We start from the raw sequence: 20,219 nt of genomic DNA on the forward strand, positions 1-20,219 counted from the left end.
AAATTGCATTTTAAATCACGTTGCTCCGGTACGTGTGTTTTTGTTTTGTGATTTCGTTTAAAAATCGCGTGAAATAGTCGAAATACACCTAAGGTGATTCTATTTCAATTCTTTCAAGAGGCCAAGATTGGTGAAGCAATGCAAAACGTTTCCAAGAAATGAGTGCACCATCAACACGCATGCGCGCGCGTAGAAAAACGTGTTTGGTATACGCACAGGTTTACAAACAATTTTACGGAATGTTTTTAATACTGCATCTACAACAAAACCTAGAATATAATGCATACTGGGCTGGTATATCAATCTTCATTCGATATTATGGTCCACCGCAGAATATATATTACATCAAAATGCACTAAATAGTTTCCCCCCGCGGAACACAGTATCTCAGAAGCGTTATCCTACCCCAACCAGATGCATTTGTATTGGTGGGTGGCTAACATTGATGTATGAAACGACTTGTAGATTGTTATGTGTGTGTTGTTTTTGCAAACCAGACTGGAACAAGGATCGGCGGGTATACCATACACATACGTTAGGTGGAGTGAACGACACAGGATACCTTTTGCAAGACCCTTCCGTAAACGACCTTCTCCAATTTCACTCCTTCTAGTTTCGATCACCCTTTCGTTTGCGTTCTAAAGTTTTGTGCCCAGTATTCACATTTTTTTAAAAACGGCAAACGCACAGCGGCCTCGCTTCAAAGCACATTTTGTGTACTTTTGCGCTGAAGTTCGGCGGCGGGGTGTGTCTACAGTTTTTGGGAGTGGGGTCAGTGCTGTGAATCATAGGCAGTCGCTTCACTGTATTTTGGGTTAACCCCGGCAAGGGCTAGGAGCTATCAGTTGAAAAGGATTTAGTGTTGCACTGCAATCGCGAAGAGATGGACTTGAAAAATAAAGTTGCGCTCGTGACCGGTGCTGCCACTGGTCTCGGCAGGGCGTTTAGTGAAGAATTGCTAAAGCATGGCGCAAAGGTAAGTAAAGTGTGAGTTTTAAGCTAAGGAAGAGCCTACATTCAGATGTATACCACTCAAATGCACAGGTTGTTGTGTGTGACTTGGACTCGGATGCCGGCGAATTGACCGTGGAGGAACTAGAAAAACAATACGGAGAGCGGGTGCTATTTTGTCACTGCGATGTTACCGATTATGTACAGTTCGAGGGTAAGGTGTTAAATGTGAGGAAAACGAGCGATAATCAAATGATTGTCTGTCACTTTTCGTTGTTATTTCATTCGCAGAGGCGTTCGAGTATACGGTAGGCATGTTCAAGGAAGTTAACATTGTGATAAACAACGCAGAAATCATGAACGATAACTTCTGGGAGCTCGAGGTCGATGTAAACCTGAACGGGGCCATCCGGGGCACACTGCTAGCCCAAAAGTTTATGGACAAAAGTAAAGGCCGAGGGGGTGGTGTCCTGGTTAACATTGGATCCGGCGTCAGCGTAAAGCCTCAGCTTTCTACACCTATCTATACGGCCACTAAGCATGCCATCCTGGGTCTGACCAAAGCATGTGGGGATCCATTCCATTACGGCAACACCAATGTCAGGGCGTTTGCATATTGTCCTGGACCAATCGAGAACTCCTCATCGCACAACAAACGTTTCATGTCACCAGCGTACGAAAAAGCCAAAGAATTGGACATGAACGGTGTACAGCTGCAGAGGTAATTCCCGTTGAGTGTGATTTGAGTGATTGTTGTGCATCGTTTAATCGTGTTTTGTTGTTGTTACAGAATGGAACATGTGGCCAAAGAATTGATTCCGCTGCTGAAAAATGCCCCTACCGGTTCCATATGGCTCGTGTCAGGCGGCAAACCGGCCAAGGAGATTCCTTACAGTAGCATTTAAAACATCATCCTACCGCACATTCTTCAAGCTAGCGCTTTCGACTCGTATCACATTAACATGATCTTCAAACAAGAAAATGGCAAATTATATTATATTAAGCAATTTCAGTACGGATCAACAAAACAATCCTTAAATGCATCATCCATTCAAATTGTACTTAAGCGGCAGGATCGACTTATCGGTCTCAAACTCTCTCATATTAGCGTAAACATTCAGTAACAAATAGCAAGGCAACGTGACAAATAATGTCCAAAGACATCGCAAACATTGTTGCGCAGGATACATTTAAAGCAAAACCTTACAACGCTTTTGATATGATTACCATACCAGACGAACAACCGAAACGAAATGCAATATCAATGTTGTAAGACAAAATTGATCAGATTGTCTCGGTAAAATTGTCGTAAAATAAAGTAAAATGCATAATTAGTATGACCATTTTGCTAACAGTTTTCGTTTTGCTTGAGCATTGTTATTTTACTCGAGCTTGAAATGCAGCCAAATAAACGTACATTTTAAATGTTATCCCCAGTTTCGTCGATTCTGCGATGATCGATTTTTCGCCGTCGAGAAAGTTTGACAGATGCGAACGGCTTTCGGCTTACTTTCCGCTCATTCCATCGACAGACGTCGTCGCGAGCGCTGTAGGTTCTGCGCTTCGGTTGTTCAGAGCGATTGAAAGAGCAATAGAGATTCTGGCAACATTCTACAGTACGGGCTTGTATATGTGTTTGTGTGTGCGGCGGTGAATAAACGGGGAATCTGTCTTTGATGGCGAAAGTATTAAAGTGTTACTTTAAGTAAAGTAGTCAACAACGCCACATCGAATGAAACGTTTTCTTGTGGACACTTACATTTGTGTTGTGCGAAAATTAGGTAAGGTACCGGTGAAACGTTGGGTAGCTTTGTTCGCCCCTCTGTACCGTGTGTGAAAGTGTGCGTGAGTGCGGCTGTCAAAAGACTCAGCAAAGCGGCGACAGTGGCAGCAGCAGCAGCAGCAGCTACAGCAGTAGCAGCAGAGACGGTGACGACGGATAAGCGGTTCTTTACCTAAATTTCAGAGTTCCATAATTGTTTGCCACAGTGTCGCCATTTTCGACCTGCTCACTGTGCAAAAATGGAAGTGGATCAAGCGTCGGGTGTTTTGCACTCAATTCTAACCGCCGAAGAGATGCAGGCGATCGGGGAAGCATCGATAAAGAAGATCGAAGATGCGTGCGAGAAAAAATTTGAGGAATTCCTCATGGCTAAGGCACTGTGTGAAACAACAAAGACTGATTTAGGTAAGTGAATGTAAAGAAAGAGCTGTTCGTTTTCGGCATTCGGGCATTACTGTTCTTCATCCACCTGATACTCGCGTAAAATTGTGATTTTTTTTTCCGCACTAATCCAATCTGTCAAAGTTGCTCTATCCCGCTAGAAATGCGTAGCGGTCGGTGGACGCTCTTTGACGTGAGCAAATTTGTTTGGTTAAGTTTGTTCATGCCAATTGGTATGAACGCGAAGTATAATATCCAAAAAAAAAAAACAATGCTTCAGAGATGCGGATCGTTTAATGTCCTTGTAATTTCCCGCTTTGTTTTTTGTAGAAATCATGAAAACCGATTACGAGCGAAAAATTGAAGAGCTGTCGCTGAAGGCGGAAGATGAATCGGCCAAATATCATTCCTCGCAGCTGAGCGTAAAGGAGATGCGCATAGAGCTGGAAGATGTAAAGCAGGAGCTTATAAAGGCAAAGGAAAAGCTGTCCACGAACGAAATCGAAAACGACCGATTCCGGAAGGAGCGTAACCAAGCGCTGGCCGAACGCGACACGATGGACAGTGCACTCAAGCGCAAAGAGCTGGAGGTGGACAGGTTACACTACGATGTGCTGGAGCTGGAGAAGAAAATCAAATCTGCCAACGCGGCGAAATGCGAAGCACTAACCAAATTGGAGGAGATTGTTAGCAAAGAGCACAGCCTCGAGTTTAAGGAAAAGCGCATGGATCAGGAGCTGTCGATGCGCGACAGTCAAATCGCCCGGTTGACGCAGGACCTCGATCAGACGCTGCGCGAACTGCAATCGATTCGACGCGATCAAAACATCAAGTCGCTCACGATGGAAGCAAAGGTAGCGGAGAAGAGTGAAGAGCTGAAGATTGCGAACCAAACCAATTCCTTCCTGTCGGAGCAGAACGTGGAACTGTCGGCGAAGGTAGAGGAATTGGCAACCAAAAACATGAAGCTGAGCAACGAAATGTCCACCATGATGGAGCACTACCGCAAAGAGCTGGATTCACAAAACCGGCTGTGCGAGCTGCTGCAACAGGACAAGCACGATCACATGCAGCAAACGAAGGAACTCGAGTCCGCCATCACTGCCCTGCGTCAGATGCTGAACGAGGCAACCGAATCGTGCGGTGTGATAGAAACGGAGAAGAAGCAGCTCGAGCTGCAGCACGCCGACGAGCTGGCGAACCGTGATAAGACCATCAGTGACCTGCGCGATGAGCTGAAACATGCCAACGAGCTGTTGGCCGAGGCCCGCGACGAAAACATCGAGCACGCGGTCGAAAAGCTTGCACCGTCCGCGGTTGCTACGAGCCGGATGCTAAAGACGGGCATGTCCTCGACGGAGGTGTACACGCTGTATGTGCGCACCATGGAGAAGTTGCAGCAGGAGGAGAAGGAGCACGAAAAGCTGAAACTGCAGACACAGAACATCCTGCAGGAGCTGGAGCAGAGCGCACCGGAAATTCTGAGACAGCAAACCGAGAACCAAAACCTGAAGGAAGCGAACGAGGAGATCACGCTGCAGCTTAACAGTATGATTGCCCAGAGCGCGGAGCTGCACGCCGAAATTTCGGCCCTACGGAACAAGCTGCGCGTAATTGATGGAGAGAACAAAAACTTCCGTCAAGAGCGAGCCGATCTTAGCCGACAGGTGTGCCACCTGTTGAACGAGATCGAAAAGATGCAACACGGGGTAGTTTCGCACGATGCCGATCATTCGTTTGCCAGCAATTCCAACGATCTCATCTCCAAGAAGATGGTGACGTTTAGTAATATCCAGGAGCTGCAAGACAATAACGTGCGGTTGCTGCTCGTTGTGCGAGATTTCAGCGCCAAGTTGGAAGAAATGGAAAAGATTCAAAATTCCATGAACGCGGCAACGTACGAGGCAAAGCTGGAGGCTTGCAATAATCGCATTCTCGAGCTGAAGGACACGGTGGACAAACACCGCCATTTGCTGGAGCAGTGCAGTCAGCAGCGTGATCGGTACCAGAAAATGTACCATGACGCGATGCGAAGCTACAATCCCGGGTACACGTCGGCCAGCATGAACGGAGGCAATCAGCAGAGCGACACGCTAATGGACGGGCTGGACAGTGCGCCGCTGGCTAACAGTACTACAGCAAACGAAACGAACGGTAACAGCGGCAGCGGTTTGGCAGCGGTTGTGGCTGAAAAGGATCGCAAGCTCGCCGAACTGGAAGCCAAACAGCAGGAGTTGCAGCGCGAGCTGAGTGTGGTGAAGCAGGAGTATGAGGCGTATCGCCGCGAGAAGCTCTCGAACGACGCTCTGATCAACGAGCAAATCGATAAGATGCGCACCGAAATCCGAGAACTGTCAGCCAACAACGTTAAGCTGGTGGGAACGAATGAGTTTAACGCGGAGCAGAATCGTCTCATCTCGAAGAACATCACCACGTACAAAAGCCAAATAACGGCGCTTGAAGAACGCAACCGTAATTATGAAGGCACGATTGCGAAGCATGAGGCATCCATCATGTACTTGAAGGAGGAGGCGATGAGCGCGCAAACCAAGCTTGCCCGCGCCGAGGTGCAGCTGGAAAATTTGAAACAGGAGTGTCGAATTCTGAAGGATAGCGAAACACGGCTACGCACGGAGCGGGAAATTTTGAACCGCGAGCGCTGCAACCAGAACCTGCTGCTGAACAATCTCGAAATGATCAAGGTCAGCATGGAGCGCTCGGAGAACGAGGGTCGATTGCGGCTAGAGTCCCGCCTGGATGAAACATCGCGCGAATGTTCGGCCCTGCGGCGCCGGTTGCAGGAGGAGCAGGATCTTTACCGCGAGCAGATGGCCTGCCTGCAGCGCCAGGTGGAAACGGCGCAAAAGCGGATGGAGGAAGAGATCGCGATCGCCGAGGGACATCAGGCCGAACTGCGCGATACGCGCAACGAGCTGGAAATCAAGACGCGCAAGATCGACGATCTTCAGCGCAAGCTGCAGGAATCGCTATCTCCGAACGACGAGGACAATCCGGTAACGCAGGCGAAGCGAAAGATACGCGAGCTGGAAAACAGTCTGGCCGAGGGTGCGGTCGAGATTAGTTCGCTCCAGGCGCAGCTGGAAACGGCACAGGAGCATGTTAAAAAGTATGCCGAACTGTCCGAGTCGACGGTCAAGGAGCTCCGGGACGTGACGGAGCTAAGCAATCAGCAGAAGGAGACGAGCGAGAAGGAGCTGGCAGAGCTGCGCAAGAGCGAAGCGGATCTACGCACCCAGGTCGATGAGCTGAAGACGGAATTGTCGTTGAAAATTACCGGCGCGAAGCTGACCACGGGCGATAAGGATACCGAGCTGCACAAGGTGCAGCTGGAGCTGAAGGCTACGCTGGAGAAGGTGGCCGACCAAGCGCGTGAAATGCGCGAGATCCGCGAAAATTGCAATGCTTTGGCAGAAAAGCTGCACGAAGCGGAGCACAAGTACGCGCGCGAAATGATGGAACATTCCAGCGACATCCAGCAGCTGGCCCAGCTGAAGGAGGACATGCAGCGCACGCAGGCCCAGTTCGAAGAGCTGCAGAAGCAACGTGACCAGGCGCAAGAGCATCTGAAGACGGGCGAAGAGTGTTGGAGCTCGAGGGAAGAGAAGCTCCGTGCGGAAGTGTCCCAGCTGGAGGAGCAGCTTAGCAACCTGAACTCGCAGAACGCGGCCTTGCACGATCAAATCCAAAACCTCGGTACGCGGCTGTCGATCAGTGCTGCGGCACAGAACCAAACGCTCCCAGAGACGGAATCGACGAATGCGGACCACTCTATGATTGGTGAAGATTCTTCCATCCTGAACCGGTCGCTGAACGACGAGGAGAAACACTCGGTCGAACAGTTGCTGCAGATTATTAAGTATCTGCGCAAGGAGAAGGACATTGCGGTCGCGCGCACGGACATGCTACGCTCGGAGAACGTGCGCATCCAGTCGGAGCTGATGATCTTGGAGAAGAAGTTCGAGGAAGTGCAGGCCGAGCTGAAGGAGATGCGCGAGAAAACCGACACGGTCACCGTCACCGCGGCCAAGCACGAGGAAATCTTGCGCAAGCTCGATACCTACAACGCCATCGTGGATAGTAACCGCGTGCTGCGGGAGGAACGCGATGGGCTTAATCAGAAGGTTCGGGAGCTGTCCCAGCGCCTGCTCGACGCAGAAGATAAGCTCTTCCCGCTGGAGGAGAAGGTGCAAGAACTGACGGTGAAGCTGGAATCTTCCACCAACGAAAACACGACCCTGCGCATGGATGTTGCCCGGCAGCGGCAACGCATGACGTCGCTGGTGGAACGGTCGTCGAAAATCAATTCCGACGACTGGAAGCGCATGCAGACGGAGCGTGAAAACCTTGCCAAAATGCTGGTGGCCGAAAAGGACTTGCTGAAGCACGCGAACGAAGAGCTGAACACGCACAAGGTCGAACGGGCGCGGCTCGAGGGAGAGCTCAGCTCGGTCACCAAGCAGCTGCAGGCCTGTAACGCGCAGGTGAAAAAGTTAACCGACGATCTGGACGCAACAGCCGCCCAAACGGTCGAGCTGGAAGCGCTGAAGGCGAAGCTTAAGACGACCGAAGAACAGCTGGCGGAGGTGCGTATCAAGGAGAGCCAGATACGCAAGATTGCCAAACGCTACAAGGACTCGTTCACCGAGCTGAAGCGACAAACGGATGAGCGGGAAGGTACGGATACGGCGGCGGGCGGTGCAAATGTGTCGCGTGGCGCAACGCTCGATACGTCCGCAACCGGGGGGGCAGCTGTTGGTGGTGCGGCCGGCAACGAGGAAAGTGCGGCGGACGTGGAAGATATGCGTAAGCAGGTCGAAACGGCCGCCGAAGAGATCGATACGCTGAAGAAGGAGAACGAGCTGCTGCGTGCCAAGCTGGAAAAGGCCGAGCGCAGCATGGATGTGGTGAAGGATGCGAAGACGCGCATTCTCGCGCTGACGGAGCAAAAGAACAGCGCGGCACGGGAGCTGAGCGCAGTGAAGGGTCAGCTGCAGCAGCAGCTGGATCAGATGCGCGAGGAGACGGATCTGCTGAAGGCGCAGTACGAAGGGCGCGTGACGCGCTGCGAGAAGGAGAGTGCCGACGCGGACCGGGAAAGCAAGGACACAATCAGCCGATTGACGCGCGAAAACGAACAGCTCACGATTCGCCTGAACCAGCTGAATCGGCAGCTAGGATTGCAGCAGGCGGTTGCTAAGCCAACCACCAGCGCTGTCGGGGCCGTCGGAGTGTCGGAAAAGCCGGCGGGCGAAAGTCCACGCACAGCGAACGTTAAGCCAATGGCCGGACCAAGCCAGCAGCAGTCCGCTGCCGTGACGCCGCGCCGTGTAAGCGAAACGCCGCTTGCCAGCATCCGGCCGATGGCTGTCGGTAGCCGTACTGCTGCAGTGCTGCCAACGAGCCAAACGAGCAGCACGAACGTTGCAATTGTGCAGGGCTCCTCCTCGGCAGCATCGTCGGCGTCCTCTGTATCAACCTCTCCGGCGCCCGGTGTCGGTGGTGTGTCGGCCGGGGCGTCCGCGAGCAATATTGCCGCCGCCAGCACTGCATCATCTGCCGGGGGAAGTAGCTCATCGGGGGCGGGCAGCGCGGGTAGCAGCGGCGGATCAACCAGCAGCGTGTCCGGTACGCCATCTACCAGTGGCTTGACAACGGCGCTCGTTCCTCCGCAACAGCAGCAGGTGCACAGTATGACAGCCACTAGCAGCAGCAGCAGCAGCAGCAGCAGCAACTCCGGCGTATCCAATGCACTCGCTTTGAACGAATCGATAACGGCGTCCTCCTCACCGACGAGCTCACACACGGACTACATGCCCGCCACGAGCTCGGCCAGTGTCGCCGTCGCAGCAGTACCGCCGATGGGTACGGCTTCGACCTCTACTGCCGAAAGCTCCTCCTCATCATCGTCCAGCACATCGCCACATGCCGAAGGAGAAGTTGCCGCACAGATGGGTGCCACCAGCGAGCAGGCACTGCAGCAACAGCAACAGGTGCAGCAGGCCGCCGTTGCCATGGTTATGCCTCACGTGGAAGGTGGCGTCGCCCAGCAACAGCCACAGCAACCATCACAACCGCTTCTCTCACAGCAACAACAGCCATCGACCGTGCAGTTGCAACCCCTGCAACAGCAGCAACAACAGCAGCAACAGCAGCAGCAGCAATCGACTCCGCAAGTAAGTTGCCCTCCGAACCGTGCGCGTTAAGAATCACACTCATTTTGGATGCTACTCTCCGTGTTTGTAGGCCTCTTCCAGCAACACCGTAACCACTACGCAGGCTGGCCACAAGCGTCCCCGTGACGTGGAAGGCGACAGCTCCACCGATAATGCTGGGCAACAGTTGACCATTAAGCCGACACCAGCAAAGAAACGTGTTCGGATGGTGCAAGTAACAGTGGATGGTTTCCAGGTAACGTCTGCTGGAGAATGGAGCAACGGAGCACAAGCCCCCCGATTTATTAACCGCTTGTTCTGCCTTTTTTCGTAGGGTGTGAGTGAATCCGGTTTGGATGTGGAGTATCAGGTGCCAACATCGTCCCAGCGCGACCAGGAGGACGACATCATCGTGGTCGATTCGGAGGAGGACGATGACGACGACGAGGAAGACGATGACGAGGAGGAGGACGTTGGTATGGCGGACGAAGGTACGGCCGAAGCGGACGATGGCCCGTTCGATGGGTACGAAACGGAGGAGCTGGGTGTGGCGGGCGGTGTCGGTGCCTACGACGAGGGCGAAGGTCCCGACATCGACGAGGACAACAACATCCAGTCCGCGAACAATGAGGTCGATGTGGATGAGGACAATGAGGTACCGAATCCGTGCGGTACGACCTCCACCACGTCCACGTCCACCTCGTCCACCTCCTCGTCCACGCTGCTGTCGGGCAAGCAGATGATGGCGGGTGGTCCGCATGCCGCAACAGCGATGGACACGACGGAAGATGTAGAGACGAGTAGTACGAGCGGCAGCACAACCGTGCCCGCTGCAGCAGGTGGCAGCTCTGTTGCCGTTCCCGGTCCTTCCACATCGATGCAGTCGTCGTCGACCTCATCTTCCGTGGTGGAGAGTGGTGCGAGCACTAGCTCCAACGTCGGTGGCAATGTCTCGAACGATGCACAGCAACTGCCACAGATACAAAGTACTACCGGTGGTGGTACTAGTCACAATGAAGCTTCCACCGGCCAACAATCGTCTTCCTCGTCGTCGTCGTCCTCCACCTCCGCGGCAGCACTGCCCTCGACGGCTGCCGCTTCATCCTCGGGCACGGGGACTGCATCCTCGGGCCAAATGGCGGGAGGCGCGGCAGCAGTCGGTAGTGGTGGTGGTGTTTCCGCCGCACGACAGGTAGTGAATCCGCTGAGCCGTCAGCAGCAGCAGGCGACACACCTGATACTGATGCAGCAGAGCTACGAGCATCATGAAAGTGGTGACGATCGCATCGTACCGAGCACACCGACACTGTACGCTCCTCGCCGGACAGATGGGTAAGAATGCACACCTTAACCCTTTAAGCCTCCTTCTGCTACAATTCTGTTTTGGTTGGTACCTAGTAGTACGGTATACTTTCCTCGGTCATCCTTTCGTTCCCTTTTTCGTAAGCTTATTTTAGTTTGCATGCCTGTTACTCACTCTCTAACATCAGGTTTCCCATTTTTTGTTTGCTAGTTTTGTGAGCTGTTTTTAACTGTTTTCCCTCTCATCACACATCCTTACAGTGTTCCGCATCGTATTTAGTTTGGAACGCAGCAGCTCCACCTTTTTCTCATAACAATAAAGCATGTGCTTCGAGGCAATATAGAGTAGCTATGAATGTATTTCAAAAACAAAACGTACAGGTTATAGCTAAGTGGGATATATTTTTATTCATGACACAATTTACAACAAAAAAAAAACGACCAAAAGTACTCATCGTATTGTTTATTTATATATGTTTAATAGCTTTTCAACTAAAAGCTTACGTTCTAACTATATCTCTCTCTTTCTCTGTTCTCGCAATTTCGCCTCCGTCGCGTAGGCCATAAGTAAGACGCCCACGGGAAAGTGAATGGGAGACGCACACACACACCATAGAGAGTAGCTTTAGCCATTAAGAAACCAGCTACTAGCTTGTGCACTTGCGGACAAACAAAAAAAGCTTTCAAACCGTACGGAACTGTTTATAGTTTCTATAAATTCTGATTTTATTATCGCTAAAAAACAGGCGTGCACACCACCGCAATGCTTGTGTGTTGTGGTTAATTTGTCAAGTACTTTTAGGTATAAAACAGATACTGTCGAGCAAAGGCAATTATTATTGTGTTTGGTCTCAGATGGGTAGCGCGCGTACCCGAGGGCCCAGCAGCGTAGTAGTGTACACTGAACCAACTGCACAGGAAAGGCTCGTATGATTTGACAAAGCTCGCACTGTTCTCGCGATGTAAAGGGCCTTCGCGATTACAGGTCGGATAAACAGAACAGGCTTAAAGAGACAACGCTTTCCCAATATTACTATTAGTATGCATTTTTTATTTACATTCTTTTTATGTCGCACCGTATCTTTAAGAGAACAATTTTAACAACATATAACGATTAGTTTACTGCTAGGTTATTGTAAATAACAAAACAGGCTAGTTCATTTGCAAGCTCCGGGCTAGTGTCCGCCTAAATTGCATTTGCTGCACTCTTTCTCTTTATTTAGGTATAGCTTCACTCTGGTTTTAGTTAGGAATATAGGAATGGACGCGGTTAGAGCAATTTTAATACAAACTACAGGCCACAGCAATCAAAAAAAAAAAAAGCTCCAGTCGAGAAGAGCACCCGCTTTTCCGCGTCTCTTCACACCAGCAGCATCAACTAGATGTGTCGATATAAGGTTGAAAGCGTTAGATTATTCAATTATTTTTTTGTTGCACAATACAATTAAAAATGCGTCAAACATGATGGAATCATACTTGTGGGCAATTTAAAAAAAAAACGGAAAGAAACTATCGTCTTAACGGATGCATACGACCGAGAGGGTATGTCCGGTACGTGTCCGAAACTAAACATTATTGAGCATCGAGACATTCAAAAGAGAGCGAGCGAGAGAGAGAGAGAGATATTTGTATAGCATTAAAATTTGTAACAAAAATATGCGCATGGACGTTTTATTACTGGTTTTGTTGGTAGCTTTTACTTTTGGGTGATGGGCTTTGGCACACATCGATCATAGCCTGAAGCCTGTTTGTTTAACTGAGCCCCCCCCCCCCCCCCCCAACCCCATTCGTTTTCCATTGTAACCTCCGAAATCAAGGGTGTCCTCCTCATGTGGTAAATGATGATTGCATTTTCTGTCTCGTTTGCAGGTTCAGCGTAGGTTCGCCACATCCCCAGGTGCCCACCGCACGGTTCACGTTCAGCGAAACCAGCCGCCAGTCGGTCGGTGTGGTGCCGACAAGTGGTGCCGGTGGGGTGGGTCCAGCCGGCAGTGTCGGTCTGCCGGAAGGCATCGATGACACTAGGATTGATCTCTCCCAGCTGGACGAAACAGCAGCGGCAACCGGTGGCAGTAGTGGCGGTGGACGCAGTGTTCCGACAACACCTCAGCACACCACCACCACCACCACCACACATTCCGAACATATCACAATGGGAGGAGGGCTGGCCGTTGCCGGTCCATCGTCCAACGTTGGTGTGTCGGGCAATATCGAGCGTGCGGCTTCCGGCGAAAGCCAGGTCCCCGATATACTCGTTTCAGCAGTCAGCATCGGTGGTGAGTCCAGCAATCAATGTTTTGCTCTACATTGCTTCCTAAGAAATGTTTCAATATTCCGTTATTTGGTTCGCCTTTTCCCACCCGCCCGCTAGATGGCTATATCCCGGAGTCGACTACCAGCTATTCCTCGGAAGCGTTGGCCTCGACTGATGCCGCCCTCGGTTCGGACGCTCTCGATCGCAGTGAACGCGAACTGCTCGAGGAAGATGAGGACGATCTCGTCGACGACGGTGTGGTGGAAGGGGACGGTGCGCATGCATTGGACGCGGAAACAAACGACGCTGATGAGGGCGGCTCACGAACGGCCGTTTCCGAGACGACAACGGCGGCCCCAACTACTTCCGGCACGGTAGAAACTGTGACGCCGGGCGCTTCAACGCGACCGGCTCAGGCGGCTGCTTCGCGCACTAACAACGAGGCCGACACCGGAACCGGTGACGATCGCATCAGTTCCGAAGGAGAAACGCTCACAACCACATCGCGGCCTGTAAGTCACGTTATTGTGTTGGTTAGTGTTGGGTCAAATAGCTCTTTCTAACGAGGAGATGGTGACTGCTCACTAACCTCCCGGTAGTTCTCGAGCTCGCGCTACCCAACAAAAGCGTTGATGTATTTTCTAACCACTAGAGATGTACAATGCATTACTCTTTTCTTCCGTTCATTGCGCAGATGGAGGAAAGCAGCGAGGCGGAAGTGTTGGAAGCTCCCAGCAGCAATACGCGTTCGCGTACCTCCAGCACACCGCGTGTGGCCACCAATGTTGGTGGACGTCATGGCCGACGCTACGGTCACCGCGGTGCTAACCGAACCCCTATCACGTGGAATGAAGGAAGAGGTAGGAGGCTGGCTTTGTCGGCCATCCGGTCGTGAACAGTTTTTGCCTACAAGTTTGATTTATTATCTCTCTTGCAGCATCCTCGCTCAACCGTTCCGGCTCACAAAATGTAGGATCTCAACATTACCAGCCGCCCCACATGCAGCAACAGCAACAGCAGCAGCAACAGCAACAACAGCAACAACCGCATCAACAATCGCGCCGCGCAAATTCCCGATCCCGCGGAAGACGCATGAACCCGTATCGTTATCAATAGTAGGCGTGCTGTGCGATCGCTCAGCTATCTAGGAGAGGTATGCAACAAACCAATATTCATTAGGAGGTCCTCTTGTCTCTATAGCTATATGGAGCACCGGCTAATGTTCGCAGTGTGCGAAGTTTGTAAAAGACAAATCTCACAGAGTCGTAAAATGATGGGCATTTGGTTCCAACATTATTATTATTATTACTTTCCGTGTTGATATGCATTTTCCCCCCAGTATAATATACGCTGAAACGGAACGCAACTTCTAACGCAGAAGATTTGAATGATTGCGTTTGCTTTAATATACTGTAGCATCATACAGCATTTTATGTATAAAGAAACAAACCTTAACAAGCTAATAAGCTGTGTAGGAGTTGGACACATTGTCACGAAAAAGGTTGAGAAAATGGTTGGGTCAATTAAGAGAATCTTGGTATCATCCATCCCATATACAAGAAGGGAGGTGGTAGGCTAGAGTGCAGCAACTACAGGGTTATTACGGTGTTGAATGCCGCCTACAAGATCTTCTCCCTAATCTTACAAGGGTCGACTTGTCCCATTCGTCGAGGAGATAGTCGGAAACTATCAGAGAGGATTCCGTAACGGAAAATCAACCGCTGACCAGATCTTCACGATGCGGTGGCAAATCTTGGAGAAGTTGGCGGAGCAACAGTTCCACTCCTACCATCTCTTCATTGATTTTAAAGCCGCCTATGACAGCATAGCCAGGGTAAAACTGTACGACGCGCAATGAGCTCTTTTGGAATCCCGGCCAAGCTTACCAGGCTTGTAAGAATGGCAATGGCCTATATCACATGACAGGTGAAGGTGGATGGAAAACTCTCAGGGCCCTTTTGCTAACACCAGGGCCCCGTATCCTTTTCAACCTGGCACCTAGAGAGAGCCATCCGCGACTCGGAGGTGGACAAGTCAATCCAGATGCTGGCATACGCTGATGACATAGACATCGGGTTGGAGATTAACGAGGCAAAAAGCAAAATGATGGTAGCACCACCAGCGACCCTGCTAACAAACACTGATTTACGCAGGGCACTGATGTACAGATAGGTGACCGCACCTTCGAAGTCGTCCAAAACTTCACCTATCTGGGGTCAAAAGTCAGGCCACCGACAACAACATTGATGTTGAGTTACGCGCAAGGGTGCTGGCTGCCAACCGGTCATACTACAGCCTGAGGAAACTTCTCCACTCTAAATACCTGTCGCGACGGACGAAGCTGGGACTGTGCAGAACATTTATAGTCCCAGTACTCACATGCGCCTCTGAGACATGGACTCTGTCCTAAACTGATGAAGCCCTCTTAGCCGCGCGTTCGAGAGGAAGATGCTCAGAAGGATTTTTGGCCCCGTATGTGTGGAAGGACAATGTAGGCTCTGGTGGGCTGGTCACGTCATGAGAATGACACCGGACGACCCAGCCCGTAAAGTCCTTTTAGGCCGTCCACACCGACAGAGGAGGCGTGGTAGGCCCAAATTGAGATGGAGTGAAGGCATTGATGCGTCCGCCAGAACGGCCGGGATAACGGACTGGCAGTATCGAGGATTGTTGCAGCAGGCCAAGACCGCAAAGCGGTTGTAGCGCCTGATAAGTAAGTAAGTAATTATTAAGAGAAAATCCTTAGGAGATTAAGAACACTTCTCATTTACATTGCCACTCGTTGCTTTATTCACTTAAACCTTATATAATGCTGTTAAAAAACTCAGTTCAGTTCCTTCAAAACGTGCATGAGTGAGTTGAAAAAAAAGTAATGTGTGTGTGTGGGTGCATGGTTTTGAAAAAGCAAAAGCGACGACCACTCAACCACGCCGCAGTGATTCTGTGGTTAAAATATCAACCTCCCGAAAAGCACCAGTGAAAGCTCCAATCATTCTCTTACCCTCAAGCAATCAGTCTACTGTCTCGGAAATGGCCGTAGCTCGTTGTGGAGCGGTTCCACCGGGCGAACCGTTGGATTTGGTGGCCGCCATCCAGGCTTTCCCGTCGTGCATCGGTTGTTTGGCCCGGCCGGAGCCGCCTTTCTCACCGACAGCGAGCGCCTTTTTCGAGTTCTGCACAAACTCCATCAGTCCGCGGGACATGTAGTAGGGGCGCGATATGCCGTCGTTGCTTTCACAGTCCTCGCAGAAGCACAGGAAGATGGTATCGACCGTCATCTGGGCGAAAAAAAAAAAAACGAAGTGAGTTGGTGTGTTTACCGTTCACAGCCGGGGACATCCTTACCTCATACACGGTCATAAAGCAGTGCGCCACCAGGTAGGCAAAGATGCCGACCAATATCAGCGGCACGTACGGATGGTGCAGGCCGGCCTTCCTCTGTATCAGCTCCATCCCGATCAGACCGGTCGCGACAACGACAAACACTTTCGCGAGCGCCAGCACGAAATCGCCGACCGAGTTGATGGCGAAGACGCGCAGCGCATTGCTGGTTAGCAGCCGGAACGCGTTCCTGCCCGCCTGGCAGAATGGGTCGCCATGCATCGCCGTCAGGATGTAGGCGTTGCGGGTCAGGTACTGCAGGAAGCGTTCGAAGCACTGCAAGCAACACTGGCAACAGTCGAACAGGAAGCTGGTGATGCGGTTCTGCGGGTTGCGCACCGAATGCTGTGGGCGATTGGGGATAGCTTAGCGTCGCCGTTCCGTTCTCCTTCCCGCCAAAGTGCTACCTACCATCAGCAGCTTCAGCATCGTTCTCAGGAACTGTACCAGCGCAATCACGAACGAACCTAGGGCGACGGTACCGAGATGATAGCGCAGCAGGTTGCAATAGCTGCGTCCGATCGGATTGCTCAGGTTGGCTTTGTTGCGTGTGAAAAACCAACCGGCGACCGCACCCGCTATCACCATATGCTGGCAGCCGATGATGAACTGGCAGAACCACAGGAATGCGAGCAGGTTGTACCAGCGGGTGAGCAGCATCGTCGAGTCCTTCACGTACTTGGCGCTACTGTTGCTTTCCACCACCAGCATGCCGGCGCTTTCGATCCACACGGTAAAGTACACGTACAGCACAATGACTGCCGCGATCGTGGCGAACGTCTGGAAGGCGGGAGTGGGAGAAGCAAACCGTTAAGGAGAAGGGTTGTGAAAGGCTTTTTTTGTTTGGGCCGGACGTGACCAGGCGTACCAGGATGGGTTCTGCCAACAGCAGCGGCATACTGGCGATCGCTTTGCCCGCCTCCTTGAACAGCTGCACGACCAGCCTAATCCGTTTGCGCATCACCAGTATGACCAGATAGACGATCAGCGTTAGAACGGTGGCCGCTATCGCATAGTACAGCCAGCTGTTTATCCGCATCCGGGCCGATTCGGCAGCCACCGCAGACAGTTGTTCCGTTTCGTATTTCCAGCGCAACCACAGCCAGATGGTGCCGGCGGTACAGGCCAGCACGACCGCCAACAGTACCAACCACACGATCACACCCGGTATCACGCGCAGCAGCAGCAGTGTTAGCAGCGAGCAGACGAACGATATGACCGCCAGCCAAAGCATCTCCCGATGGCACGCTTCCAGATCTTCCGACACTTCCTGGAAAAAGTTTTTCAGCCCGGTCCGGGTGATCACCTCCTCCGTTGGATTGTTCTTCCGCACGCAGCGGTTGAGGAACGGTTTGCTGGCGCCGATGGGGGCAAGAGGTTGGGGATAAGTTCGGGTAAGTGGCGGAACGATTGAACGATTGACATTTGAGTAACACTTACAAGCCTTCGACATCGTCACAGCTCGCCACGCACATCCGGTGCAGATCGCTTTCGGTCACGCCGGATCCTTCGACCAGCAAAAACGGTTCGCCGGTCCTGTCCGCGCCCTGCCGAAAAAGGTGTCACGAAAATATCGATCAGTTCCCGGCCATACTTACAGCCATTGTCTGCTTTACAGGAGACATAGCTGCACAAACTCATGTTAAGCCGGTACCACTCCGGTCGGTGATTGACACGCGTGTCCCATTTACCTTGCACGGAAGATTCTGGTCCGGCTTGTTGTCACGGCCGCAAACGTTGGCGCAGTCATCGTAGCCATTTATTATGCGATAGATATCTCCAAACACCATACAGTAGATAATGAGTACCAGCTGTGGTGAAAAGGCCAAAGCAAATATCAGTTCTGAGGAGAGGGGGGGGGGGGGGGGGTTGAAAACAAAAGGGATAGGGGAGTATGAAAAGGACAATTGTGTTTGTGGTCCGAGGTCCTACGGTTATGACCTTCACACTGGAGCAATTATTGAGAATAGAGTTGTTATCCAAACCTCCAGAATTAACGTCATTTATTTAAAGTTATCTTTATTAGCCCTGTTGAAGCCTTGCCTTAGGTTAGACTTTGAGGGAATTTCATCAGAACAACTCAATAATCCTACATGTTCAAGGACGAAACGAATACAACGAGCGTCCACATGTTTCACACAACAACAATCCAAGCAATCTACTGATGGTCGTAGCAACGTAGCACGCGAAGGTCCACTTATCGATTCCCAACCAAAGCTACGCAAAAGCAGCTTCATACTACTTTTTTGTTGTTATTCCCCACCGCACGGCTTATTTGTAATCAGATAAACCTTCGCATTTCTTATAAAACAGTTCTTATAATTCAGTACGTACCAGAATCAGTATGAAGGCAGCCTTAATGGCAATGAACAGTATATCCGTACAGTGGCGTTCCGACTGGAAGCCATTACCCGACTCATGGCTGCTGCTCGGTGAAGGTGATTTAGAATGCTTGATCGGAAATGGTAAAAGGTAGACAGGTGAGTTATCCCCAATTGTTTAGCCGGAAACAGCCCGACACACGGTGGTAATGGACACCTACGTCAAACGATTCGCCGGGCGATACTTTATCCGTACGGCTGGTCAGACAGCAACACAACTGTTGCATTTCTTCGGCAGCTTATTAGTACACTTCGTAGTTCGTAATCCGTTCTCCGGCGTGTTTCAGTGGTGGTTTAAACCTTATTCACTTTGTTCTGTTTTTTTTTTCGTTTGAGACTTTCCACTGAACAGTTGTTACCGGTTTCATGTTGCTAAGCTGTCTGTTTTTTTTTTTAACGAGAAAGATGAAAAACTTATCCTACACAATCGTATGCATCATGCTTCACAAACGGTTCACTGTAAACTAAACCATCTGCTAGCAACGCCCAACCAGCCAGGAGGGGATAACAACAACCGTGACATTACCGGCCCCCTTTGGGATTTGAACTAGCGATGTTTTTGGTGAAGTTTTTTTTTATGGAGCGCATAAAATACCTTTAAACACAAATACCATCATCGAATGCACTACTACTGCGTTGTTCTCTGAGGTCCTCCTTCCTACAATAGCTAATGGGCAACCATGATCATCATGGCGTATCCGATGGGCACGAACACAGTAGGCTCAAACAATTCCGTTTCTAAGGAGCATGTCCTACCGTACATATCAATTCAATAGAGAGAATTACTATAACTGGACTGAGAGAGAGAGAGAGAGAGAGAGAGAGAGGAGGAGTGAGGCTAGTTTATTGGATTGGAACAAGCATACCAGCAGAACGACGGTGTGTATCCCGCCCCGCCCAGCTCCATCAGTCGCCGATTGACTAAGCGCCAACAAACATGAAATGACTACGAAATTTGATTCCCACCCTCGTACTCTATGTGGTATACCCGTACCATCCTATCGCCCGGCCTGCTGAGCAAAGTGCTTTTTATTATGGCAACACCCTAGTAGCCATTTAAATGCTTTCTGACTATGACTAACTGGCGTGTTTACTATGGCATGTGAAGCATCGTTCTGGAGCATGTGCGAAACTATTCCGCTCTGTGTGTGTAGAGGGGGGGACGGTTTTAAAATTTAAATGATCGCTTTTAGGAGTAATTTGTATCAATATTTGAAACATTGAATTCCTCTTCGATCACTGAAGATATCTGTAGCAAGAGCCCTCGCCAAGACCTTTGTAACGGGCCCAAAGTAATGAAGTGATATGTTTCGCGAAAACATTAACCATGTAATGAATAATATATGCACTTGGTGTTTTTCACCGGCCAATCCGTGGAGGAAAACGTGGTACACATAAAAATCGATCTTGTTGTCGCAACGCTCGGCTGCGGGCACATATCCTGATCGATTCCTGGTACTGTCTTATTAGATGCACATTTTCAATACCGCTATCAGTTATTCCTTTTCTATTTCACACAACATTTCCACTTCACAACTGATATTCGTACAACAACTCCGGAGGACTATATCTTCAATTGCAAGCACACAGGATCCCGCAGGATATCCACCAAA

General features: G+C 50.7%; 3 protein-coding genes across 5 annotated transcripts; 2 read left to right on the forward strand and 1 right to left on the reverse strand.

Annotated features, from left to right (window-relative positions):
* The first annotated feature begins 479 nt into the window (after positions 1 to 479).
* LOC118507638 (15-hydroxyprostaglandin dehydrogenase [NAD(+)]-like) lies at positions 480 to 2,291 on the forward strand. The gene is made up of 4 exons (XM_036046397.1): positions 480 to 976; positions 1,045 to 1,165; positions 1,243 to 1,672; positions 1,742 to 2,291. The coding sequence occupies exons 1-4, from the start codon at positions 884 to 886 to the stop codon at positions 1,854 to 1,856; spliced, it is 759 nt and encodes a 252-aa protein (XP_035902290.1). The 5' UTR covers positions 480 to 883; the 3' UTR covers positions 1,857 to 2,291.
* Positions 2,292 to 2,460: 169 nt separating this feature from the next.
* LOC118507635 (nucleoprotein TPR) lies at positions 2,461 to 14,307 on the forward strand. 3 transcript variants are annotated; one of them, XM_036046359.1, is made up of 8 exons: positions 2,461 to 3,139; positions 3,446 to 9,309; positions 9,380 to 9,544; positions 9,623 to 10,620; positions 12,460 to 12,866; positions 12,962 to 13,356; positions 13,539 to 13,704; positions 13,782 to 14,307. In XM_036046359.1, the coding sequence occupies exons 1-8, from the start codon at positions 2,974 to 2,976 to the stop codon at positions 13,958 to 13,960; spliced, it is 8,340 nt and encodes a 2,779-aa protein (XP_035902252.1). In that variant the 5' UTR covers positions 2,461 to 2,973; the 3' UTR covers positions 13,961 to 14,307. The 3 variants fall into 3 exon arrangements, with proteins under 3 accessions (XP_035902252.1, XP_035902255.1, XP_035902253.1); XM_036046362.1 differs by lacking the exons at positions 12,460 to 12,866; positions 12,962 to 13,356; positions 13,539 to 13,704; positions 13,782 to 14,307 and adding an exon at positions 11,151 to 12,065; XM_036046360.1 differs by lacking the exons at positions 12,460 to 12,866; positions 12,962 to 13,356; positions 13,539 to 13,704; positions 13,782 to 14,307 and adding an exon at positions 10,852 to 11,019.
* Positions 14,308 to 15,605: 1,298 nt separating this feature from the next.
* LOC118507640 (choline transporter-like protein 1) lies at positions 15,606 to 19,956 on the reverse strand. The gene is made up of 8 exons (XM_036046399.1): positions 18,768 to 19,956; positions 18,560 to 18,676; positions 17,917 to 18,036; positions 17,666 to 17,772; positions 17,094 to 17,580; positions 16,637 to 17,005; positions 16,190 to 16,570; positions 15,606 to 16,122 (listed from the first exon to the last, which is right to left on the reverse strand). The coding sequence occupies exons 1-8, from the start codon at positions 18,831 to 18,833 to the stop codon at positions 15,856 to 15,858; spliced, it is 1,914 nt and encodes a 637-aa protein (XP_035902292.1). The 5' UTR covers positions 18,834 to 19,956; the 3' UTR covers positions 15,606 to 15,855.
* Between the last annotated feature and the right edge of the window lie 263 nt (positions 19,957 to 20,219).

This window comes from Anopheles stephensi, chromosome 2 (assembly GCF_013141755.1).
Source record: "Anopheles stephensi strain Indian chromosome 2, UCI_ANSTEP_V1.0, whole genome shotgun sequence".
Lineage (NCBI taxonomy): Eukaryota > Metazoa > Arthropoda > Insecta > Diptera > Culicidae > Anopheles > Anopheles stephensi.